Below are 25,982 nucleotides of genomic sequence, written 5' to 3'. Positions count from 1 at the left end.
TTTTTTAAAGTTATTTTTTATTGAGGTAACCTTGGTTTATAACGTTATGTAAGTTTCGTGTATACAACATTCTATTTCTACTTCTGTATACACTCCAGCGTGCTCACCACCAAAAATTTAGTTTCCATCTGTCATCATACAGTTGATCCCCTTTACACACTTCACCCTCCGCCCACCCCTTCCCCTCTGGTAACCACTACTTTGTATGAGAAGACTTCTCGTAAGTTGGTTTCTATGCCCATAGAATGTTAAATAAGAGGAAAGGAGTTTACATTGAAGCAGGAGAAATTGCAGTAAAACATAAAGAAAATGTATAGACCTGCAGAATGCTGATACTCTGAATATCAAGGGGAAGGTGTGAACTCTTCTTCTTTTAAAGACAATATAGCAACTACCTCATTTGGTGGCTTAAAGGTATACCTGTGTAAAGACAGGAACCTGAGCTGCACGATCTCATGAGCTCTCTGAAAGGTCTAGGATTCCAGGGACATGTTCATAATTCACCAGCACCCCCATTTTGGCTTGGGTTCTTTGGTGTCAGCCATATACAGGTTGAGCACTACCAGGCAGTGGGTGAGCCTGTAACAATTGACACCTAGTCTGTGGCAGGCCCTACCAGGAGTCAAGGGGGATGACGAGACTATATAAGGTCCTACCCTTAGGGAGATTTTGGTTTAGTTGAGGAGATATGGTACCAATAACATAAGATGCATGATTAATGCTAACTGGGTAGAATAGTCGATAAGGGCCTTAGGAAAAGAGGAAAAAGGGCTTTATGCAAAAGAGGAAAGCTCATCAAGAACTGGGATGGTCAAGGAAGGCCTCCTGGAGAAGGTGGGACCTGAGCTGGGTCCTAAGGAAAGAGGAGGATTACCAAAAAGAAGGCCACTCCAGGTGGGAGAAAGACAGTGGGCCAGCTCACTTCCAGTTAGTGGAAGGCGGAGAGAGGTGAATGATGATTGGAAAGGAAGGTTGAGACCACGAGGCGGAGGATTATGAGCACCAAGCCAAGGCATTTGTCAGTAGCTGCAAAACAGGAGGAAGCTTCGAAACGACGAGGCCTGGCAGTACCTGGCCCTTGGAAGCTTCTCCTTAGTATCAATGCATTGAATTTGAGTAGGAAGACAGAGGTGCTTAGTTTTGACACTACCAGCCTGTACCTCTTCATCTATCCTTAGAGGTCACAGCTGGGTTTGTGTTTGCCTCACATTGTTATGGGATGAAAAGGTTTAAATCCCATCACTGTCTGGGCCATGGCCCAAATCAGCCAAGTCCTAAGGCTTAGAATCCAGGGATGTGTGTGAATATACTTCTGAACTAACCTCCACATCCTCCCTTTTTACAGGATTATCCCTCCTTGGGGCTGATGACTGAGAAGCTATCCACGAAAAATATCAATTTGATCTTTGCAGTGACTGAAACTGTAGTCAATCTCTACCAGGTGACTATGCCTTTGGGACTTCCTGGAGTGGGAGTGGGGCCTGTGATGGGTGGACTTGTCTCAGGGAGCCAGCCCACACCTGCTCTGGCCATGATCCCCAGCCTGGAAAGACCCAGGAGCTAATGGTTCATCTTAGTGGTCTCTCTCCTCCAGCCTTGACCCTAGCAAGATGGGATGGGTGTGTTGATGTTTGCAGTGGTGGAGGGGAGTAATTCAGTGGGGAGAGGGGTGTGAGAGGTTCTCTGTAATTCTGCTCAGGGCTGAAAAAGCTGCTAGACCTATTCCTGGCAGTGATAAGTAAAATATCCCATCCCTCCCTCAATTTTCATTTCAAGAACCTCAATCTGATTTGGGGAGGGCTTTTGGAGAGCACCCGCTTCATCAGTCATCCTTGGGCATCTTTGTCTTCCTTTCTAGAACTATAGTGAGCTCATCCCAGGGACAACAGTGGGTGTTCTGTCTACGGATTCTAGCAATGTCCTCCAGCTCATTGTTGATGCTTATGGGGTAAGTGTCTTACCTGCTAAGAGTCCACTTTACTTGGCATTACCTGGGGGGCTCAGATTTGAAAGTCCTGGCCGCTGGTCCACCATGCAGCTTTCACTGCCTCCCTCTTGTTCTTCCAGAGGCCAGGAAATAATAGGCAGCACTCACTAGGAGGAATGCAGCTGTCTCATACGGAAATGGCTCAGAAAGGAATGCCAAGGAGCCTTAGGAACAATGGGGGAAGAGCTTGGAGAAGGTGGAAGGGAAAAAGAGGATGGGGTTGGTGATGAGGAGGAGCAGGGGGTGGGTACAGAGTGATGGAGATCTGGGCTCCAACGATAGGGAGAAGAGGGAGCTAAACCATGAGGAAAGTGAGGTCAATTAAAAATCAGGTAGAGAGTGCTGCTACCCAAGGCGACCAGTATCAGCACTCCCTTCATGCGTGTACATGCAGGAGGGTATAGCTGATTTAGATTTTACCCAGACTCACCTGGACACAAGTGGAGACAGGGAGAGAGCAGGTCTTGGGCAGGAAATACAGCAGGAAACAGGCTCCTGGGGATGCTCTGCGAGCTTGCAGGTGGACCTCGGCATCTGGCACTGCAGGTGAGTCCAGGACCATCCTGGTAGGTTTTGCTTGGGATGTAATTGGCTCATACTCATTTCCTCTCAGCCCATTTTCTTTTCTTCTCTTGCCCTTTTCTGCTCAGAAAATCTGCTCTAAAGTAGAGCTGGAAGTGCGTGACCTCCCTGAGGAGTTGTCCTTATCCTTCAACGCCACCTGTCTCAACAACGAGGTCATCCCATGCCTTAAGTCTTGTGTTGGACTCAAGATTGGAGACACGGTGAGGTGGGCTGGGCAGGGGCTGAAGCTACAACTCTGACCTTGGCCTGTGCCCTGGAGCTTCCATGGGCACCCACCGCTTCCTTCCCTGTACTTTCTTCCTAAACGTCCTTACAAGTTAGATGTAAGGGAAGTGCCAACCTTTTCCTCTGAGGCTTCTGTTGCCAAACCTTTTCTATCTAAGTAACTTCACCATTGGGATTTTTAAAAACTTGCATTTAGTTTACCGGTTTGTTTACGCACAGTTGATTGCAAATGAAAATATTTCTTACCTCCAGCCCCTAACCGGTCAACTGGTCTCCAGCCTCCCCTAAGGCTGTGCCTTTCTTTGCTTCCCAACGTAAAACGGCAGTGTCATCTATAAATATTTATTGACCACTGACTTTGTGCCAGGCATTGTTCTAGCTGCTGAAGATTTGGCAGCAAACAGAATAGGCAAAAATACTCACCCTCGAAACTAACACAACATTGTAAATCAATTATACCCCAATAAAAATTAAAAGAGAAATAAACACATACACCGCCCCCACCCCCACACATACACACACACACACACAAAATACCCACCCTCATGTAACTTCAGAATGCAAATGTTCATTTTGCTTCTCCATTCCTTCTATAGCTTTCCTTCCTTAGTGGTTGGTTTTTCTCTTCTTCTGCCTTAGGGGAGAGGGGTTGGTGAAAGGAATGGGAAGAAAAGAGGGGAGTATCTATAGCTGTTTCATCTGTATCTACATCATCTACGTCTATATATCTGTCTCCATCTACCCATCCCTCTGTCTGTCTATCTATATTCTAGGCACATGTGCACATACCCTATGTAGAAAATATTGGCCTGAAACGTATTTGATTACATAAGTGATAAAATGCTATATGGAAATTGAACAGTAGACCTTGAGCCTGTGGCTGGCTGCTGTGTGGCATTGTGTGATGCAAAACAGTGCTTCGTGTATCTTGATGACATTATGTAATCAGCTCTGCTAGCATAGTTGGCAATAGTAGAGCGTTTATAAGATCACAGGTTCTGTTCTGCTTGAGCTGGTTTAGTTTCATGTATGGAATTTTAGAAAAAGCTATCTCGTGATTGTAAACCATGTCTACACCCAGTCAGATCTGTCACAATTGTACAACTATCCCAAGGCTCTTGCTTTGGCTTTTGCAGACCATGGTTGTGGGAAGGCTGAGAAACTCCAGCTTGCCAGGGGACAGGACAGCCAGTTTGGGTATTCCTGGGCAGGGCAGGAATAGCTTCTTTCCCTCCAGGGCTGGAGTGTCCGCAGGGTCCACTTGTGTCTGAATGCGATCTTACTTTCCATCCAGGTGAGCTTCAGCATTGAGGCCAAGGTGCGTGGCTGCCCCCAGGAGAAGGAGAAGTCCTTCACCATCAAGCCTGTGGGCTTCAAAGACAGCCTCACCGTCCAGGTCACCTTCGACTGTGACTGTGCCTGCCAGGCCCGGGCTGAGCCTCACAGCAGCCACTGCAACAACGGCAATGTGACCTTTCAGTGTGGGGTGTGCCGCTGCGGGCCTGGCTGGCTGGGGTCCCAGTGCGAGTGCTCGGAGGAGGACTACCGCCCCTCCCAGCAGGACGAGTGCAGCCCCCGGGAGGGCCAGCCTGTCTGCAGCCAGCGGGGCGAGTGTCTCTGTGGCCAGTGCGTCTGCCACAGCAGTGACTTTGGCAAGATCACGGGCAAGTACTGCGAGTGTGATGACTTCTCCTGTGTCCGCTACAAGGGGGAGATGTGCTCAGGTGAGTAGAGCTGCACACCGCTCCTGTCCTGGTACCCACACGTGCTCACACATCTGCAGCTTCTGGAAACAAATGCAGGCCAGGGCTTGTGGTGCGCACAGGACGACCCGGGGGCAGAGTGAGTAGATGGTGTGCTACTCCAGTGGCAGGAAACAGAAATGAGGTTCCCTTTAATTCCTCTCGGCTCCCTCTGCCCTTGCTGGAGGGGCACAGGAAAGAAAATGAGAGTCTGCTTCCAGCGGGCTTCTCTCCTAGAAGAGCGTGGGAAGGAGTAGGGAAACTTGAAAGCGAAGAAGATAGTTTTCTTTCTTTTCTCTCATCTGCCCTTCTGCTAGTATTGTAAGTAAGTCACTGGTTCTTAATCTTTTCTAGGATATGGACCAACCCCTTTTTAAGTTTAAAAAAAAATCACTGACTGATGGTAATTAAATGTTTAGCACATGTAGGTTTGGAAACTACATGATATCAGAATATATAGTGAAGTTAGGAATATTTTACATAAATTAATTTTTCACCACAAAAGATGTGGAAAATAGCAGTGTATATGCAAGGTATTGGAGCACATTTAATGAGCCAATACACCTAGGGCAATGACTGGAAAATAGTGAGCTCTTATTAAATGTTGGTACTATTTTGTTATCACTATTGGTATACTATTACTTTGTGTACTCCAGATCGCTGCTGTCCAATATGGTGGATATTTAAATTTAATCAAGTTTAATTAAAATTTGCATACTTTTAAATTTAAATCAAATCAAATAAAAAAGAAAAAATTTAGTTTCTCTGTCACTCAGGAGCCACATGTGGCTAGTGGCTGCCCTGTTGGACAGCACAGATGTTTACTGGATAGCCCTGCCATAGGGAGTCCCAGCCTGCAGACCGGGAATGATGAATTTGAGTCCTTCTGCCTGCAGGATACTGACTTGTCCCTCTCATTACAAAATTCGGTCACATCTTGAGGCCCGCTGATAATAGCTGAGCTTGCAGCCACTGAGCTTGTAGCCCACCTCGCCTGGTTTCTCCTTGCCCCAAAGCCCACTCCTGGGTTACTCCCCCAGCTAGAAGAAGTTCAGCTCCTGTAGTCTTTATCTGCAGACACACCGACAGCACTCCCAGAGGCAGTTAGGCAGTCGGAGTTGTTCTTGGGCACTGGGGATGCATTTTTGCTGGGCTGTAATCTCTGTGGCTTAATCTCTCACAAGAGTGAGAGACAGATTGAAGATATTTGCAAATTGGTTGGGACTGGTTCCTGGGTATATTGTGTGACCGATCACGCAGAGATTATCATTGGCTTCTGGGGTGATCAAATCCATGACCTAGAGTGGCTTTACTTGCACTGGGGTTCTAACCAGCTGAGCTAATCCACCCAGATGTTCATGTTAACATCAGCCTTTAAAAGGGGTTGATGAGGATGTGTCATTCTAAAGCATGCCCAAGTGATATAAAAATGGCTCCTATTTATTACCTACACATCGCTTCCTTTACTCACGCCAACAAAATTTGAGAGAGAGATTGGAGAAAAACGGTATCAGAGAGATTAGGGGAAAGAGAGATCAGAAATGCACAGACACAGACACACACACACACACACACACACACACACACAGCAATGTGAATTAGGGGGTGAGGCAGGAATTTCAATTCCTTCTAATATTGAATCGTATTTACATCATATTCAAGGTGCCGAAGGGAATGGTTAAGTTTGAAGTGGAGACCCATGACGAGAAGGTTGGGATTGAGGGGAAGAGGGTTACCCTAGGAGAGGCCTCCACGCAGCCTCCGGGGGCCCTAGGGGCAGAGGGAGGCCCACGGCTCGTCCCTGGCCTGATGGTTCCTGGTCTGATGGAGGCGTGTGGGAGGGATCTAGGCCAGCGTGTGTTTCCTTTGGCTGCCGGCCCCGCTGAAGCCACGAAACAAAGCTGCCAGGGTCAGCAGCCCAGGTTCCTGCCTCCCGGCAGCGCAAGAACAGCTCGTCCTCAGTGTGCTCCAGCCGACGGCACGAGGGAACCCAGGGCAGCTGCTGCAGCCTCTCAGAGGCCTCCCTCTCCCTTCCTGCCAGGGTGTTGCGTGCCCACCGGCCTCAGGTCTGGACCCTGTGGTACCATCATCCCGTTCTCCATTGGCAGGTCCTCAGGGACACGTGCTCCTTGAGCACCTGCTCTGTGCCGGGCACTGGGTGCGTGTGGATGAACAGGGGTCGTGCGTGATTCCTGACCTGGCCGGGCTTATAGCGCAGCGCGCCATTGTCCCTGCCCAGATCTGCTGGCCTGATCTGCTCTTTGCTCAAGCAGGGGCTCGTGAGGCGGGAACGCTATGGCTGGGCCACGGTTCCAGCCCCTGGCCGTTCCTGTCCTCTCCTCCCCACCGGAAGCACGGTCTTCACGGTCGCACGGTATCAGCACCCCTCACACATCAGGGCGTGCATCCTTGTCCTCGAGGGCCTTTCCATCCATGAATGTAGATTATTAACCCAGCGTGGGCCAGGTTCTGTGCTGTGTGCTGTAGCGTTGTGGGATAAGGAGGCAGGAATAAGACAGTTTTGCTCTCCACGAACTCACCTAAGGAGAATTCACAGCACGAGGCAGAACCTGCCAGATCCCGGAAGTGAGGTGTCCTCAGGGGGTGTTTGAGGAGTCCACCAGAGAGAGACTCACTGTGGACGAGGAGGCCTGGGTGGCTTCATGGAGGAGGCGGGTAGTCAGAGGAAGGGCTGGCTCCTAAAGGAGGGCAGCAGACTGATGCGTCAGCCCAGAAGGTCAGGTCGTGTGGGGAGAGTGACTGCAGTCCCCCTGACCTGAAACACCTGCCCCCCCCGCCCCGCTGCCCGCCTTCTTTCCTCCCTCCCTCCTCTTTCTTACGCTTTCTCTTCGTTTCCCACCCTCCTCCCCTGACTTTCCTGTGAACCCCTGTTGCTGGAGGGGTGCCAGTCCTGTGACATTACCACACTGCGGCTTCCTTTTAAGGGTTGACCCTGCGGGGGGCCTTGCCGTCAGCCTGCTGGCGCTGGCCTGCCACTTCCACTCCCAAGGACCGTCTTCTCAAAGATCACTTTGTTTAGCCTCACAAAGGAAACACTATGGGACGAGGGTTTCCGAGGAGACTGAGGCCTTTGAGTGCTGCCAGGCCTCTGCGGTGTCGGCTTTTCGCTCTCCGGGAGCCATGGCCAAAAGCTGGGTGTAGTGGACACTGTGGGGTCTGCCTCTGCTGGCTGGCCCACCCATCCCCCCACTGCTGGGAGGGCTGCTGATAATACTTCACACAGCTGCCCCTTCTCTGGAGGTATATATATATATTTTGGCTGCTCTGGGTCTTCATTGTGGTACGTGGGCTTCTTTCTAGTTGTGACGTGTGGGAGGTGTGCGGGCTTGGTTGCCCTGCAGCATATGGGATCTTAGTTCCCCAACCAGGGATTGAACCTGCATCCCCTGCACTGGAAGGCGGGTTCTTAACCACTGGACTGCCAGGGAAGTCCCTTCTCTGGAGACTTATATTCAGCTGACAGGAGCTGGATTGCCCTCAGACTTTGGCTAATGATGGATGGACGGGGGGTTAGGCAAGGCCAGTCCCTTTGCCTCAAGGTTACTGTGGTGCCAGTCCTGCTCCAGAGCCCACCGTGGGTCAGGCTGAGGGGAGTCTCGGGCTGAGACCACGTTCCTGCCAGCTTTTGGCTCCTGCCCTGCCCTGCTTCCCTCCTTTCTTTCTGCTTCCCCACTGAGTCACTGGAACAAGAATCCTCACCACAGGCTCTACTGCTAGGGAATCCAGCCTCAAAATGCAGTCTTTCTTCTTTCTCCACCCTTCCGCCAGCCCAGTGTGTCTACCCTCTAGATGTACTTGGCAGCTTGGGCAGATGAAGTCATGTTTCCCTTCCTTCTTGGGAAACAGACACACGCAGTGAAGGTGTGTCTGAGTCTTGAACACCAGTGTGGTTCCTAGAGGCTTATGCTGGTATCCCTCATCCTTCAGTGGGTGATACCCATCCAGAGGGACCCACAGTGGCCCAGAGACATTGGTCAGACCCCCTGGGGTCGCTGGGGAGCAGGGGTGCCAGCTCATTGCTCTCTGAGCCTGGCTGTGTGCCGCCCTCTCCCCCACCACCGTGGGGCCCGTCTGCTCGCACAATGGCATGGTTTTCAGACCCGTTCAGGTGCCTTCCCCCTTGCTCCCCGACTCTCCTCTCATTCACAGTGAGATTTCTATTATTCATCCACTTCTTCCTGACTCAGAGTCTTGGAGGGTGAGTCACCTTTCTGCAGGGTTTAGGAGCCAAGTTTTAAAGCCTCGGTAAATGAATATTAGGGGAATATAGTGTTGAGAGTTAATGCCTACATTTAAGCAGTCCAGCTCCCCACCCTAGTCTCTCTCTCCCATCCCTACACCCATGCAGGAAAGTAAATAGGTCTTTCATACTATGGCTGACGGCTCTTTACAATCCCATGATAATACAACTCAGGGCACATGTTGGTGAAGGTTTGTGTGAATTTTCAGGAATTTAACTAGGATGTAAGCTCCATAATAGAAGGGACCTTGCCTATCTTGTTCACTGTTGAGTCTCCAGTGCTCAGGATGTGGTATGAGCTCGCTAAATATTTGCTGAATGAATGGATAAATAAACAAACATTAATTGCATGCCTACTCTGTTTCAGATGGAAAAATGAATGTGATATGTGCTCCCCTATCAGGGAGCTCACAATCAGAAAGAGAAACAGATAAGCAAACAAATGGGTTGGACAGCAGGGTTGAAATAGAGTCATCTATATAAGTGCTGGGAGAGCACGTGGGCAGACAGTTGATTTGGCCTGGGGAGGTCAGAAAAAGTTACAGAGGGGAAGAAACCTTTGAATTGGGCTTTAAAGGGTGAGTAGGAGTTTGGTAGTCGTCACAGGATGAAAGGGCATCTAGACAGAGGGAACAGCGTGCAAAGAAGCATGAGGCTATGAGGGCAGTGTAGAAGATGATGACTAGCTCAGCGTGGGGGCGAAAGTGTGGCACTGTGAGGAGGGTGATGAAGGGTAAAGCTGGAATGCAGGTTGAGACGCTGTCCTGGGGTGGGAACCTCACCAGTGGTCTGCCCCCTGGGGCTGTGTGTTTTCAGGCCATGGCCAGTGCAGCTGTGGGGACTGCCTGTGTGACTCTGACTGGACCGGCTACTACTGCAACTGTACCACGCGCACGGACACCTGCATGTCCAGCAACGGGCTGCTGTGCAGCGGGCGGGGCAAATGCGAGTGCGGCAGCTGTGTCTGCATCCAGCCAGTCTCCTACGGGGACACCTGTGAGAAGTGTCCCACCTGCCCTGATGCCTGCACGTTTAAGAAGTGAGTGGGCAGGCAGAGAAGTGAGTTGGAGAGAGTTGGGTGTCTGGGATGGGGGAGAGGGTCCCCCAGATTGTGCAGGTTCTGTCTCTTACTCACCAAAGCTTTAGGGAGAGGAGTCTGTTCCAGAAAACGACTAGCTTTCCTCTTTGATAACTTGGGGGAAAGCTGGAGGTAGAATCAAGCGTGAAGGGGACAGAGTGGTACCAGCTGGGCTGCAGTTGGGGAAACCTCTCTTTTAGGCTGAATCCTGAATCCCTGAGTTGGGAGGAAGGCTACTCCTGGGGTAACTCCTGGGGAATGTTCCAGTGCTGATGTTCTGATTCTCTGGGGGATATGGGGCTGGAGTTAGGAAGCATACTGTGTGAAACAGAAGAAATTCACCACTGCAAACGTCACTCATCTGGGGGTCAGAGGAAGCCCCTGTCAGCCCAAGACCATGGCACTGCTGTTTCTCCTACTACTTTAAGCAGGGCTGGATTTGTGGGCATGCAACCTGCATATTTGTACAGAACCCCATGTTTGGAAGGGCCCCACACTTCATTTAATGTTCTGCTGTCATTGTTCTGACATTCCTGCTAATTTTTGAATGAGGGACCTGACATTTTCATTTTGCACTGGGCCCCCAAATTATGAGACTGGTTCTGATTTTAAGGTTCCCAGAAGTGGCATAGGGTTCAGCTTCCTGTCACAGTTTTGGATGGGATATAAAGAAGTTTAATGAAGTTACCTGAAGGCCTCTGCCTACCTGGCCTTACCTATAGGTTAGGAGGGCACTCCCACCCCTGAACTTTAGACGTGACTATCTGTGCCCCCAGGATTGTCTTACAGATGTTTTTGTTTGTGTGTTTGTTTTCTGGGGTGGAACAGCTTTCCGGGTGTATGGCAGGCAGAGCCTGACTGAAAGACATTTAGGTTTGTCCCTTTCCTGACTTCATCCCTGTGTCCTCTCTCCTTTAGGGAGTGTGTGGAGTGTAAGAAGTTTAACCGGGGAGCCCTATACAAGGAAAATACCTGCAGCCGTTACTGTCGTGATGAGATTGAGCTTGTGAAGGAGCTTAGTAAGTTCAGCATGTCATACAGTTGTACACACTCACGTTCTAAATTTTTAATCCTGGAACCTATCCAAGTCTCATCTGTAAAATGAAGAGTAATTCCTACCTCAACAGCATGTTGTGCAGGCCTGATACTCAGTAGGCACTGAATAAAAGCTGGCTTCTCTGGGTGTCCTCCTGCATCTCTACTAATTTGTTCAGCAGTCCCTTCTCCTCCCACGGGCTCAGCAAAATCCTGAAAGTAACTTTTAAAGTACGTGTAAAATCAGGGAACCCTAACTTTACCACCCCAGGGAAAGGAAGATGATGTGCCCCCATTTTACAGATGAAGAAACTGAGGCATAGAGTGAAGAAGTAGTAGTTGCCCATGATAGTTTTAGCTTAGTAGGCTAGCAATCATTTACTAAGTTTACCTAACTAAGAATGTTAAGCAATGCCCAGGCATACAGCTTTGCTGGTTTAGAGGGAAACCTTCACCCTCATGGACTTGTAGCCAAAATCATTAACCTGAAGCCTTTTTGACTCCCCAGAGCCCCTCCTGGAGTAAGACAGATAGAAATACAATGGGAAGCAAAACTTTTGTCTGCAATTATTCCGGTTTGTATTTCACCTTGACTTAAAAGGAAATGATCTTTGCTGCTGTCATATATGTGACATGGTTATCTGGGCCAGCTAGGCATTGGGTAGCGCTAGGAGATGGCAATCTCTCTGGAGATAGTGATCTCCCATGAAGGCAGGAAACACATTTTCAGCAAGAGCCACTGTAAGACACAGCTAGCCAGCCAGCTTCTGGGTGGGGGTGTTATGGGGAAGAGTCAGAACTCTGGACCCTTTGGCTAATATCAGAAGTGGGGCTAGAGGGAGGGTAGTGATTTTGGGACTGAGTTTGAAGAGGCAGTTTTTCCTCTGGAGGAGACCAGGCTTGCTATCATTCACTTAGATGGAAGAGGCTGCTGAGATAGGAGATATTTCTATCATCTAGATCAGATGGGGATTCCAAGTTAGTTGATAAGTACCCCCACCCTCCACCATGATAACCATAAAAATAAATGCTTATTTGTATGGAATTTTATAACTCATATAAATTATGAAAGTATCTTTACATGCACATTACCTTTTTCTTCTCCCAACAACCTAGTAAAGTAGAACTTAGTACTTTTGTTATCTTCATTTTGAGGATAAGGAAATTGAATCTCAAGAAATTTAAATAGGGACTTCCCTGATGGTCCAGTGGTTAAGACTTCACTTTCCAACGCAGGGAGTGTGGGTTCGATCCCTGGTCAGGGAGCTAAGATCCCACATGCCTCGTGGCCAAAAAGCCAAAACATAAAACAGAAGCAGTATTGTAACAAATTCAATAAAGACTTAAAAAAAATGGTCCACATTAAAAAAAAAAAAAAAGTTAAGTAACTGGCCCAAGCAAATCCGTGGTGCGTTAAGATTAGAACTAAATCCTGAAATCCCTACTCTTTCCACTGTCCTATAATACCACTGGTTTACTGAAGACTTATTGAGTTAAAGTCCGTAGGATGTGCTTTGAGACTCATGTCCTAGTCCTACTCCATCACTTATTTGCTGTGTGACCTTGGTACCTTTGCTTAATCTCATCATGTGTCAGTTTCACACCATCTGGTAAAGCTGGATGAAACTGACACATGTGCAGCTGATGGAGCATAACCCATAGTCTCACAGTCAGAATAACAGGTTTTAGAATTAGAAGGGATGAAGCCAACAAAACATGATGGGCGTCAGAGAAGAGGAGATGACTCTGGAGAGGAACACTGGATCATAAGCAGAAGTAGAAGAAATATAAGGGCTGAGTAAACAAACTATTGAGAATCATTGAGCAAGCAGAGCAAGGAAAGAGAGGGAAGGGAACACCCACTGTGTGTTAGGTAGTTTACTTCATGCTGTTTGATTCTCAGCCATCCCTGTGAGTGAGGGCATCTTTTGTTCGATTAGAAAAAGAGAGAGAGATTTGATCAGGTCGAGTAACTTAGCCAAGCTCGCCCAGCTGGTAGGTGATAGAGCCAGGCTTTGGATCAGATTATGTAATACTGTTAAGTCATGTCCCTTCCAGAGGAAGGAATAAGAACCAAAAAGGGCCTGTGAGGGATAAAGTACATCAGCAAGGGTCATCTAGAGGCAATTGCCAGGTATGACAGCCATCTCAAATCTAGGCATCTTCCCTAATGTCAGGCATAGAGTTTCCTGTCACGTGCTTTCCCAGAAGTCCCATGACTGGCTTTGGGGGTGGCTCCATCTTCCAGGAATTGACCTGTTTTTCATTCTCCCATCCTTCCCCCTCCCCCAGAGGACACTGGCAAGGATGCTGTGAATTGTACCTATAAGAATGAGGATGACTGTGTGGTCAGATTCCAGTACTATGAAGACTCCAGTGGAAAGTCCATCCTGTATGTGGTAGAAGAGCCAGGTGAGTGAACCCCGAGGGTCCCAACCTTGCCCCCCAGGGAGGGAGAACCACGTTAGGCAGTTATTTCCGCCCATCACTCCTCTTCAACAGAACAGCCAGGTTAAACCTGACCTTACGAGTGATAAGTCAGGGCCTATCATCTGGGTGTGGGGGTATAGAAATACAAATATTAGCAAGAGAGTGATTGCTAATTGAGGAGATAGAAAACTAAGAAGGTGGGTAAGGAGAGGAAGAAGGGAGGAGTGGAGCTCATCAAGGAACAGAGTATATAGCGTGGCGTTTTTGAGGTGATAATGTTAAGAAGTAAGGAATTTAAATTTTAGCACCTTTCGGCACAAGGCATCTGCTCTACTGAAAGTTAAATGGTTGCCAAGAGCAACGTGTTTGCTGTTTCAGAGGAAGGCCTAAGGTTGGTGGTACTGACCTTACCAGCTTTACCACAAGATGGGGTGAAGGGTTTGAGGTGCCAGCCTAAGGCTGCCTCAAATGCTGAAAACTTACTGCTTGCTCTCAAGACCCTCTGGAAGCAGGGGAGCCCATCGTGTCATACACAGACCCACCGCAGGTTTGTCACCATCCAACACGGTAGATTCACTTGCTTCCTTTTATTGCCTTCATCTGCTTTCTTTCCCTTAAACAGTGGATTAAGACATGAATCATTACACAACATTTCTAAGTACTTATTATATAACAGGCAGTGGGCTAGGTGCTGGGGATACAGCAGTGAGTAAGGCAGATGTGGCACTCACAGGCCATGGGGGAGAGAGGCATGTAAATCAGTAAGGAAACTGTAGAGGGATAAGGGCTGTGGTATGGTGGGCGTGGGGGATGGGAGGGCTGGACAGGAACTTTCCGGAGTGAAGGAACCATCTCTGAAGGCAGAGGCTAAATCACTTGGTCGCTTGACAATCTTTATAGCTATAGGGATTTCTTCACATCATTCTTTAGACCAGGGGCCAGCCAACTTTTCCTGTAAAGGGCCAAATGTTAACTACTTTAGGCTTTGTGGGCCAGATGGTCTCTGCTGTGACTGCTCAACTCTGACACAGTAGCAGGAAAGCAGCCATAGACTATATGCAAACGAAGGAAGCTGGCTGTGTTTGCAAAAACAGGTGGCCAGCTGCATGTGGCCCATGGGGCTGTCGTTTGCTGGCCCATGTTTTAGGGCAGTGGTTCTCAAACTTTTGTATGTCCGCTTTTTAAAAAATCCAGAGTCCTGAGGCCTGTCTTACTTCCACAGGCCTATGCCTCTGCATTCTTTGTCAGTGCTCCTGGTAATTGTGATATATTCCCCAGTGTTGAATGCCTCTGCTTTAGACATATCACTTCCCCTGGTGAGCCTCTCAGACCCCCTCCAGCCTCCATTCTGATGACTAGATTTGGTAACCTGTTTGATTCTCATAGCAGCTGTGCTTCCCTTTAATAAGATTTTTTGTTTTTTCTTTTTTGTGGCTGCGCAGTGTGGTTTGTGGGATTTTAGTTCCCTGACCAGGGATTGAACCTGGGACCTCAGCAATGAGAGCATGAATTCCGAACCGCTGGACCGCCAGGGAATTTTAAAAGCTTTCATCACACTATTTTGTTTGTTTGTTTGTTTTTGTTTTTTTTCCTTTTTTTTTTTTGTTGTTTGCTTTTTAAAAAAATTTATTGGAGTATAGTAGATTTACAATGTTGTGTTAGTTTCTGCTATATGGCAAAGTGAATCAGTTATACATATACATATATCTACTCTTTTTTAGATTCTTTTCCCATATAGGTCATTACAGAGTATTGAGTACGGTTCCCAGTGCTATATAGTAGGTCCTTATTAATTATCTATTTTATAGATAGTAGTGCATCACACTATTAAATTGCTTCTTTAATCACCTGTCTCCCTCAGTCGATCATAAGTCCCACGAACACAGGAAGGACGTGTGTCTTATTTACTGTTATATCCCCATACTTGGCTCAGTCATTTACAGAGAAGATACTTAACACATGGTTTTTTTGTTTTCTAAATTTATTTATTTTTTTTATTTTTTTACTTATTGGCTATATCGGGTCTTTGTTGCCGCGCGTGGGCTTTCTGTAGTTGTGGAGAGTGGGAGGCCTGCTCTTCATTGCAGTGCGCGGGCTTCTTATTGCAGTGGCCTCTCTTGCTCCAGGGCATGGGCTTCAGGCACACGGGCTTCAGTAGTTGTGGGGCATGGCTCAGCAGCTGTGGCTCGCGGGCTTAGTTGCTCCGCAGCACATAGGATCCTCCCAGACCAGGGCTCGAACCCGTGCCCCTCGCATTGGCAGGCGGATTCCTAACCAGTGCACCACCAGGGAAGCCCAGTACATGGTTTTTGAATGAATTAATAGGATTGATTATTCCTAAAGACAGGCAGACGTATATACCTCTTAGTATCTGTTGGGAGAATTTTGGCTGCTTGAAGAATGGAGGGGTTGAAAGTGGGAAAAAGGCTACATCTGTGTCACCCAGGGTGTTGCTGTCCCTGTGGGTAGAGGAGAGCTTGGCGTCTCCATACGTGATATCATCAGCCTTTCCAGAGATCTTATCTTTTATAAGGGGGAAGGAAGGTAAAGAAAGGACATCACCTTAGTTTTATTTTGTGACTCAAGGGGATGCTGGTGTGGGGCAGTGGAGAGAGAAGAGTCTGGGTATATATTTCTGGGGGAGCAGATGTAGGTTAGTTTGGCCATGACTTCCTCACACTTTCCCACCCACCTGTGTTAACACATTACATGGATTTTAACACACCCACCCTATCTGTATCTTTGCCCCTTCTCTTTGTTACTTACCAAAGTCTACTGCCTGCAGTTGTGGGGAACGAAGATGATGATAACTGGGATGGTACCACATAACCAGTTAACAGACTGGAGGGTAACTTTTTAGGCCTACTACCAGTAGGCCCTTCCTCCACATTAGGAAACGGGACCCCAGACCTACGTTCCCTAGCTTGGAAATGGAATTTCAAGTTTTGCCTTTCCTCTCACCCTAACCCTCCAATCATTTTCAGGGGCTCTGGCTTTGAGTAGAAGGTAGCATCTGGGGCCCTGAGTGTAGGAAGAGATTAGTCTTATTCTCTTCCCTAACTCATGCCCTTGCAGACTGTTCTCTTTGAAGGGCTGAGCCACTGCAGGGCAATGAAGAGGGCACCACCAAAGAGTCTGACATTGGACAAGTGGTATTCAGACCTTAGGGAATGAGCTCCCCTGAGCTGGGCCCTTATCACTTCCAGATAGGGTTGCCTGATAAAATACAGCATGTCCCGTGCAATATGTGGTACATACTTAAAAAGTTATTCATTGTTTATCTGAAATTCAAATTTAACTGGACTTCCTGTACTTTAAAAAAAAATAAATTCATTTAATTAATTAATTAATTTAATTTATTGGCTGTGTTGGGTCTTTGTTGCTCTTTGCGGGCTTTCTTTAGTTGTGGAGAGCAGGGGCTACTCTTCATTGTGGTGTGCAGGCTTCTCATTGTGGTGGCTTCTCTTGTGGACCATGGGCTCTAGGTGTGTGGGCTTCGGTAGTTGCAGCATGTGGGCTCAGTTGTTGTGGCTCAAGGGCTCTAGCGTGCAGGCTCAGTCGTTGTGGCACATGGGCTTAGCTGCTCCGTGGCATATGGGATCTTCCCAGCCCAGGGATCGAACCCATGTCCCCTGCATTGGCAGGTGGATTCTTAACCCCTGTGCCACTAGGGACGTCCCTAGGCCTCCTGTACTTTTGTTTGTCATATCTGCTAACTCCCCCCAGTCTTCCCTGGCTTTGGGTCATCACCCACCGTGGGTCTTCATCCCTGTGGCTGGAGGGCTCTCCAGAGACGACCTGATCTTGTGTCTGCTTCCAGGAAGCTGGCCATCCACCCCTTTCAGGACAGATGGTTGACAGATTTAATTTTTCCCCCGAAGATATGGGATTCTACCTGTCCTGCCTGTACTGACATGTAGAATTGAAGAGATTCCACTTCTAGGTTTTGAGGGTCAACCCTACCTCGGTCTTCCAGAGAATTTATAACTGCTTTTCCCAGGAGAACTGGGGCTCTTCACTCCTGGGAACGCGGACACTGGAACCTCACAGCCTCTCTCCAAATGTTCCTTTAATTATAGACAGGTTGTAATTTGGTGGGATGGGAAATAGCCAGGTTGGGTTGCGGTGGTGGTTGTTTTTGGGTAGTGTGTGGTGAGCATAGTGGGTATGTTTAGAAAAGAAGGTGGGAGACAGTGTGGAAAGTACGTGTGACTCCTCTCCAGACCCGTCGATACTCACACACACAAACACTTAATTACGTAACACCTGAGAAGGTGCTGGAGCGGGGTCACTCATCAGACGTCTGGGGTTTATGGGAAGCAGAGCTGTTCAGAGCATACTCAGCTTGGCCCTCAGAGGGGCGACATACCTCTGTTTATGTTGGTTGTTGACTGGGATTTAACAGGAAGTTGGCTCTCAACAGGGTTAGGATTTTAGATGACTACATATTTTGGGAAGAAACCCAAAATACTGCCTTGGTTGGCAGACCTCTTAGTCTCAAAGCATGCTGAAAAGGTCATTAGGTTCCCAGCCATCAGGGATGTAACTATCTGAACTGGGGTAACTAACTCAAATGCCTGCAGGAGCTGGGTAAATACATGAGGGAAAGCAGCCAAGTATAACAGGGACACCAGTAATAATGGTAGCTGATATTTACTGAGCACTGACTCCGTGCGAGGCGCTATTTAACGTAATCATTCCTTTATTATTATTCACAGTAAATTTTTGAAGTCAGGGCTATTACTGTTGGAGATGGAGAAATGGGAAATAGACATCCTAGAAAGGTTAAATAGTTGATCGAGCTCACATAGCAACGTTAGTGGTAAGCCAGGATTCACACCCAGGCAGTGTAGCTCCAGAGTCCACACTGGCACAGACTCAATGACAAGTCACACTTTGCCTCTTTTTAGTGGAGAAAAGGGAGAGTAGTGAGGAGTCCGGCAAACTAAAAACTGTGTCTCATCTAAAAGGGGCAGCTACTCCTCAGCCCTAGCCGTTTGCAATCCTGTAACAATATAGGTTCAGTGTTTCTAGATCTTTTGACTTTTTTTTAAAGAGAAGAAGAAGAACCTGAAATTTTCCGGGGGCGGGGGGGAGGGGAATCTCATGATTAGTCAATGTTGCCCACAAAATCAAGTTTTTAATAAATGATTGTGTGAAGTCACATGGAGCAGGCTGTATTCTGCCTGTGGGTGACAAGCTAAGGACCTCTGATTTAAACCACTCAGGACAATCTAAAGAGCGTACCCCCCTCCTTTTGAAAATTAATTGGCTTATTTTACAAGTCCTGTTTCTTTCAGAGAACTTTCTAGTACTTTGTTACTTTGTCACTTTGTCAAGAAGATCTTATTTTTAGCCAATTCAGATGGTTTCTGGTCTATTTCCAACCATCCTGCTTTGTGCTCTCTCCTGACAGAGTGTCCCAAGGGCCCTGACATCCTGGTGGTCTTGCTCTCAGTGATGGGGGCCATTCTGCTTATCGGCCTTGCTACCCTGCTCATCTGGAAGCTCCTCATCACCATCCCTGACCGGAAGGAATTTGCTAAATTTGAAGAAGAGCGAGCCAGAGCCAAATGGGACACAGTAAGAGGCTGGGCTGGGCTGGGCTGGGCATTTTCTTAAGTAGTTTGTTCAAGAGTCTCAGGTGGAAGCAGTAGATGTTTATTTAGGGTGGCCGGCTTCAGCCAGCACCATAGTTTCCTAGTAAGCCTCTGTTCTGGAAGCTGGGAGATGGTCTAACTCTCCTGTTGGCCTTATGCTTCCAACTGAGCATGGATAGGGCAAAGAGAGGAAAAGGAAACACTCTTCGAGTCTGGGAGACAGGACAAACTTGAGAATCTTACATTGAGGTCATATAGTAATACATTACATACTGATGAAAGCATTAAACACAAAGAGAAACAAATACTCATAACTAACATTTACTGAGCATTTACCATGTACCAGGAACTGTTCTAAATGCTTTTTATGTATTGACTTATTTCACCCCTATAACAGCCCCATGTGGTAGGTAACATTATTATTCCCATTTTATAGATAAAGAAACTGAGTATAGAGAAGTAAACCAGCTTCTCCAATTGTGAGAGGGAATTAGGTTATGTTAAGAATTACTTTTTGGGTCAGCCTCTTAAAAGTGTGCTCCCTGCAGTTTATCCTGATTGAATTTAATCAAACAAGCATTTATTGAGAACCGTCTGTATACTTAAGTTTACTCTATTCTCCTTGGGCTCATGTTCCACATTTTAACTTTTTTCTGGACCTTCCAAATGACTGACTCCCCGAATATCCGAGATTAGGCTGAACGTTTGTTCCCATTTGATGGTGACCTCTCAGGCCTTTATACTCAAGGGTCCCAAGAAACGGAGATGTTTCTGTTCGGATGATGTAGAAATCCTGACTCTCTGAGGCACAGGAGAATGTGCCACGTTTCTTAAGCTACCACTAAGGACTACTAGACCTAATGGGATTCGTCACTTTTTGTTAGAGAATAACTTGGGAAACCTAGTGAGGGTCTTTTCCCTGATAACATGACAGTCTGTGGGCAGTGCATGAGGGATGAGTTGAAAACAGATTAAGAATTATTTGAGCAAAAGTGGTCCTCTGTGTTCTAACCACCACCCATTACATTTCTCTTCTCGGCCCATCCCAACCGCCCATCACAGTCACAACGAAGAAAAAAGGGGAGAAGCGCACAAGAGAGAGTTCATAAGAGAGGGAAGATGTAGAAAATATTGGCTAAAAGCTATCTTGAAGTGTTTTGGGATCACCAAGAGTGATGGGCTGAATTTAACCCCTTAGGCATGGTGGCAGGATGGCATCCACCTTCTCTCTCCTCTTATTTCCTATCCATTCCCTCCTTAAGAGCAAATGTGTGAGTATTACAAGCATCAAGCTGTCCATCGATGGAATATCCTAGAGAAGAGTGTCTTGGCTAAATGTCTCAGATAACATGTAAACCCTGAGGGTAGGGAAGAATTGAGGAATTTGCTGTAAGACACTTTTCTGTTCTCTCCGCAGGCCAACAACCCACTATATAAAGAGGCCACATCCACCTTCACCAACATCACGTACCGGGGCACTTAATGACAAGCAGTCATCCTCAGATCACTGTCAGACTGTCCCAGGATTGTGGGTGTCTCTGCTGTCATGTTTACAGGGGGAAATACCCGTGGGGTGGAGTTGGGAGCTTGGAGTGGGGACGGTTGGAAGACTGAGGGTCTCTGTGCGTGTGTGCGTGTGAGTGTGCTGCGTGTGGGGGAGTATGTAATTTAAAACTTGTGATGTGTCCCAGATAAGTGGAGCTCCTCAGCCTTTGTCCTCAGAACACCTCCTTCAGGGAGTCTTCCTGCTTAACCTGAGGGTGACCTACAGCTGAGCAGGTATTCTTCATTACCTCAGTGGGAAGCCAGCTATCCTTCTCAGGCTATTCTCTTGAAAAGGAGGGCAGGGGCAAGACCTCTCGTTCCAGAGAAAGGGACCTTGGTTTACCCTGTGTTTATGGTTCTTGCACCTGACTCTCAGCAGCTCTGGTAGGAACTGCGGGGCCTGGCGACCTTGCTGTGTCATCGGTGCCTCTGTCTCCTCTCCCTTCCCTCAGGCTGAAGGAGAAATCAGGGGAGAGCTGAACCATCAGAGCTGCCTGTCTTTGCCATCACCTCAATCCAGCACGGTTCTCTCCTAAGGGAAGTCCTTGCTACCTAGTCTTCGGTCTGTTGGGAGTGAGGATGGCAGGGCCACCCAGGGGTCATGCATGGCCCGGGGTTAAGGTGCCCGAGTTCCCCAGTTCATAATCATGACCCCTCAGATTTGCCTCACTGGCAGCTCTACCCTAGAGGTTCGTGTAGAAGATGTGTCACCCTTAGACTAGCATCACCTCTTTACCTCCTGTTCCACCCTCTCACTGCCATAGACATTTGCTATGTACTGGGAATTTCTCTCACGGCCAAAAGCTTTCCCTTCCAGGGAGAGTGCTGTGGGTAGAGCCAGAGGTCTGGCCTCACCCTTCAGGCCTTCTGTCCTATGTCCAAGGCACCTCCACACACCCAACCCTGGGCTTCTATGTGCTACATCCACCCATGGGGCTGACTGCATTTATCTACCTCTTGGGTGTCTTGTGAAGGAATCATTCCCATGGGTCTCTGAGTCTGCTGGGCATAAGTGCCAGGGCGGAACGATGGGCCAGTTGTATCAGCATGTGTGGCCCATTCTCCTATGGGCTGGGCAATCTCATTTTAACTCAGTGTTTAATCTGAGAGGCCACAAGTGCAATTGTGTTTTATTTTTCTCATTGGGGCACCTGAAACCATGATGAGGCTTGTTTAATCTAAAGGAGCATGTATATAAACACACTTGCATTATATTTGTCATTTTATTTGATGAGGAGGAAGAAAAGGATGAAAAGCCACATAGACCTGGGCTGGCTGTAGGCACTCCCACTTGGCATCATTCATAGCAAGTCACTGCCCAGTTGCTGGGTCTGTAAGGGCTCTCTCATCCTGGAAGCCTGTGGGGATGGACACATGGACATACTCCCTTTTCCAGGGAGGAGGAGGAATATGGGCTGTTCTTTTCTTCTAGCAAGAGCAGCTGCTCCATGGGTGTTTACATTCGTTCAACATTAACCATGACCACCACTCCCCAAGAAAAAGGGAAGGGCCTAAAAACAGTGGTCTGATGATCAGAAAATGTAAGTCCTGGCCTCAGTGTCGCAGCTAAGGAACTTTAACTTTAATTAAGGCAAGTCACTTTCTTCTCCCTGGGGCTCAGTTTTCTAGTTTGCAAAATGATGGGTTTGGACCAGCCAGTCTAGGAGGTCTCTTTCAGTATTAACATTCTATGATGTTGGGACCTACTGTGGCATCCAACAGGCAGTCAAGATTCTGTGGGATGTTGATACTGTTTGTTTTTTGGGAGACCTGGCTCTGGCAAGAGCAGAGGTTATCCCATATCACCTTTCTCAATGAAAAAGCCTCATTCTATCCTCTCTCAGAACCCCTTCTCCAGCTTTTGTTAATAGTTACATCTCCTGTTGCAGCACTTAAGCTCCACTTAGTTATTATTTCTTTGTTCACTTTGCACACGGTTTCATCCACGTATTGGGAAAGAGGAAGCCATAAGAACTAGCTGAAATGTGTATTCTGTATTCACATATTAACACTGAGAATAAGCCTTGGGATTAGGAATGGGGCAGATGACTGAGCCCTGTCTCACTCTTGGATTATTCCTTCCTGTTGGGGATGGTATTCTTGTAGAGGGATTAATGAGGAGGGATGATTATGAATCCGAGAAGTTTAGACTCTAACTATAAGCTTTGGCTACTGAGAAAAGATGTCAATGGAGTACCAGTTGGTCATTTTCTTTAGATAAGATGGTTTATATGAAGATACTGTATCAAAGGAGGAGGAACATATATTCAAAGGATGAAAAAATCACTAGGAATCTTGTCTGAGCTTCTGAAATGGGGCTCAGAGGCTTTGAAGGTCAGTACTGTTTGTATGTGGGGAGAACCTGTAGCTGTGTTCACGAGATAGCAAATAGCTGTCAGTTTGGCATTATGCAGGGTGAACATCAAAATAGTATTTTAGCATCAGACAAAACAGCCCACAGAATCTATTTGTGCCTAGCTCTTTTGGAGACATTTTACATTCAATCTCAGGGTCTGTGGACAATAATAGGAAACTTTGAACATTCCTGATAAGTTGTCACATAATAAGTCAGTTCTTTACCTCTCAGATATTCCTAGACCATCCACAATTTCCAGACACTTCTCTTTGTTAAATATTCCTGGTTGAAATTACCTATGTGCCTTCCTGACTTCCTAACCACCTCCTCTGTTTAAGTTGTGCAACAGTGAATTAAATGTGCTTTCAAAAAAGAATTGGCCTAAGGCTGCCCAGTGCTTCCTGTGTTGTTATTTCTGTTTCCTTTGGGTGAATAGAGCAAGTGTCATTGCCTCACAAATGATTATTTTAGAACAAGTGCGTTTCCAAATGTAACAGAATATTGAGGATGACAACTCTGGGAACTGAAGTTAGTTTCAGAACCTAGAGCTTTTCTTTATAGACTTTAATAACATTTTCAAAATGAGTAGGTTTTTACTGTTATGAGTCAGAGTTGGGTTTTTTTTTTAATTGGGGATTTTTTAGGAACTTGTATAACCACAACAGAATAGACTGTCCATTTAGTCTAGGTTTTGTTTGTAGGAAGCATAAATTAGTAAAATAAAGGCTTAATGGCAAATTATTTACAGGATCATTTAAATGCCCAACTTTTATTTAAGGCAGTGGGTCTCAAAGTGTGGGCCCTAGGACCAGAGGATCTCAGCCCCCCTGGTGTTTCTGTTGCATGTTCAAGTTTGAGAACCACTGATTTAAGGAACCACATACCTACCCTTTCTGGCTTAGAAAGAAGTTTACAATAAGTCAGCTCAGCTACTAAAAGATTAAGAACCTACCTTGGCTGATAGATTAAGAAAACCAAATGTCTATACACACAAAATGAAAATCTACTTTCAATCCATTTTCCAAGTTAAGTATTCATAGGCTTGTTGGGTGTTCACTCACAGCCGCAGATTCCCACGAAAAACTGAAAGAAGTAATAGATCAGAATCACAGGGAAAAAAAAAAACCAGCTCAAAGGATATTTGGCAGGCATGGAAGAAAACCTTTTGTGTGTACCAAGCTGAAGCAAGAAAATACTCTTAAAGCCTTTATTCACAGGAGATAGGATCAAAATCTTAATTATTAACATTATCATCCAATAGGATGCCAGAATAAGACTTTAGAATTTGTAACTTCACTTTTTGCTATTTAAAATGTATTAAGCACTGGCAGTGTGGCATCGAAGTACTTCACAGAACATTTCATCTTTGCCTTTGAGTCCTACATTCCTTACATAATGTACATTTTTTAAAACACGGTACAGTTCATGACATCATAAAAAGATTATGTAAACCTAGACTGAGTCCTTTTATGGTGAAATTTTGTAAGATTCAGTGTTTTATTTACGTCATGGTAACTGATGACTAAATGTCCGGATGAAAATGGAGGACTTTATGTGAAAATGAAATGGAAAGCAGTATGTCAAAGTATATGTGTAATCCTTTAACTCTTGACCTCTGTAGTCTGAATTCTATGGTAATAGACATCTAACGACCACTGGGATCAATTACAAGCAGATTGTCCTGGAATTACAATGCCCTCGCTTTTCCACAATGATGTAAGGAAACAATAATATATGCTTTGCAAGTAAGCCATTTAATACTTGTTGAAAAATAATTTTTATTTGATTTTGTAATATATTTCTGGAAATACGTTTTCCTAATTTGTTTTAGTTTGACTAAAGCACACAAGGAGGCAATTTTGAATCTTTTGATCAGGGTTAACCAAATGGTTAAATAAAATTTTAAAAATCCACTTACCGTGGGTATCCAAGAATGGATTATATGTGAAAGGAAAATTATAGATCAGGAATATGACTGTGTTCTTTGCAGCTGCTAGTGTCATAGTGATGTCTCTCCAACCTCTTGCATAGAGGACATATTTTTCATTAGCTGTATATTTTCTGATAGTACACCAAAGAATGCACACAGAATGTAAGTATCTAGAAAGCAACAGTTAGGAAAGTTAAGAGCCTTTAGACAAAACCTCCATTGTAAATTATTCTTTAGCAGTGTCCCTGAAAAGAACTTTGAAAAAGTTTCATAATTCACTGTGTTTTACGTAACGTATTAGTTGGATTTTCTTGTGACTCATACACAATTGGCATGATTCTTTGGAGAGGTCAGAGTGATGCCTGTATAAATATCACTTGATGGCTGACGGAAATACTTTGTTAAGAAAAAGGAAAAATGTTGATTAGAGGTATGCCGGACTTTGCTTTTTCTGACCCTTATGATCACCCTTTGTGACAGAGAATGCTACTTGTGATCTCGTATCTGTTTTCACCTTCTCACATTGTATTAGAACTCCGAAATTTTAGTTGGATATATGGCTGCCTCAGAATAAATACTGTTTCCTAGCCTCTCTTGCAGCTAGGTGTGCGATGGCCATCTTGTTGACAGTGAGATGTTAATGAAAGGTGCACACAACTTCCAGTAAGTGCCACTTAAAGGAGGGAGTATGCCTTTCTTCTCTCCTTCCTTCTTCCCGCAGGCTGAAATGTAGAAATGATCGCTAGACTTTAAGCAGACATCATGGATCAAGATATGGGGATTACATTAGTTACCTACTGCTGCATAACAAATTACCACACAATATTAGCAGCTTAAAACAACACATGTTATCTTGCAGTTTCTGTGTTCAGGAATTCAAGAATGGCTTAGCTGGGTGGTTCTGGCTCAGAGTCTCTTGAGAGGTTGTAGTCCAGCCATTGGCCAGAGCTGCAGTCAACTGAAGGCTCAAAGGGGCTGGAGGATCCTCTTCCAAGATGGTTTATTCACATGGCTGTTGGCAGGAGGCATCAGTTCCATGCTGGCTATTGACAATAGGACATTTCCATAGGACTGCTTGAGTGTTCCTATGCCATGTCATCTGGCTTCTCCACAAGAATAATCCAAGAGAGAGCAAGGAGTGAGCTGCAATGTCTTTTATTACTTAGTTTTTGTAAGTGCACCTCATCACTTCTGCCATACTCTTTTTT

At 46.3% G+C, this 25,982-nt stretch overlaps 1 protein-coding gene across 1 annotated transcript in view; it reads left to right on the top strand.

The window, feature by feature from the left end:
• The window catches only part of LOC130839628 (integrin beta-3-like), a 192,402-nt gene that overhangs the window by 8,064 nt on the left and 158,356 nt on the right, over nucleotides 1–25,982 (top strand). Inside the window, exons 6-12 of the mRNA XM_057713858.1 lie at nucleotides 1,346–1,441; nucleotides 1,859–1,948; nucleotides 2,638–2,777; nucleotides 4,097–4,521; nucleotides 9,617–9,839; nucleotides 10,797–10,897; nucleotides 13,206–13,325. Coding sequence (XP_057569841.1) covers nucleotides 1,346–1,441; nucleotides 1,859–1,948; nucleotides 2,638–2,777; nucleotides 4,097–4,521; nucleotides 9,617–9,839; nucleotides 10,797–10,897; nucleotides 13,206–13,325 — 1,195 coding nt within the window. The remainder of the gene's footprint in view (nucleotides 1–1,345; nucleotides 1,442–1,858; nucleotides 1,949–2,637; nucleotides 2,778–4,096; nucleotides 4,522–9,616; nucleotides 9,840–10,796; nucleotides 10,898–13,205; nucleotides 13,326–25,982) is intronic.

Source organism: Hippopotamus amphibius, chromosome 17, assembly GCF_030028045.1.
Source record: "Hippopotamus amphibius kiboko isolate mHipAmp2 chromosome 17, mHipAmp2.hap2, whole genome shotgun sequence".
Classification (NCBI taxonomy): Eukaryota; Metazoa; Chordata; class Mammalia; order Artiodactyla; family Hippopotamidae; genus Hippopotamus; species Hippopotamus amphibius.
This window is presented reverse-complemented; position numbering and strand designations above follow the sequence as displayed.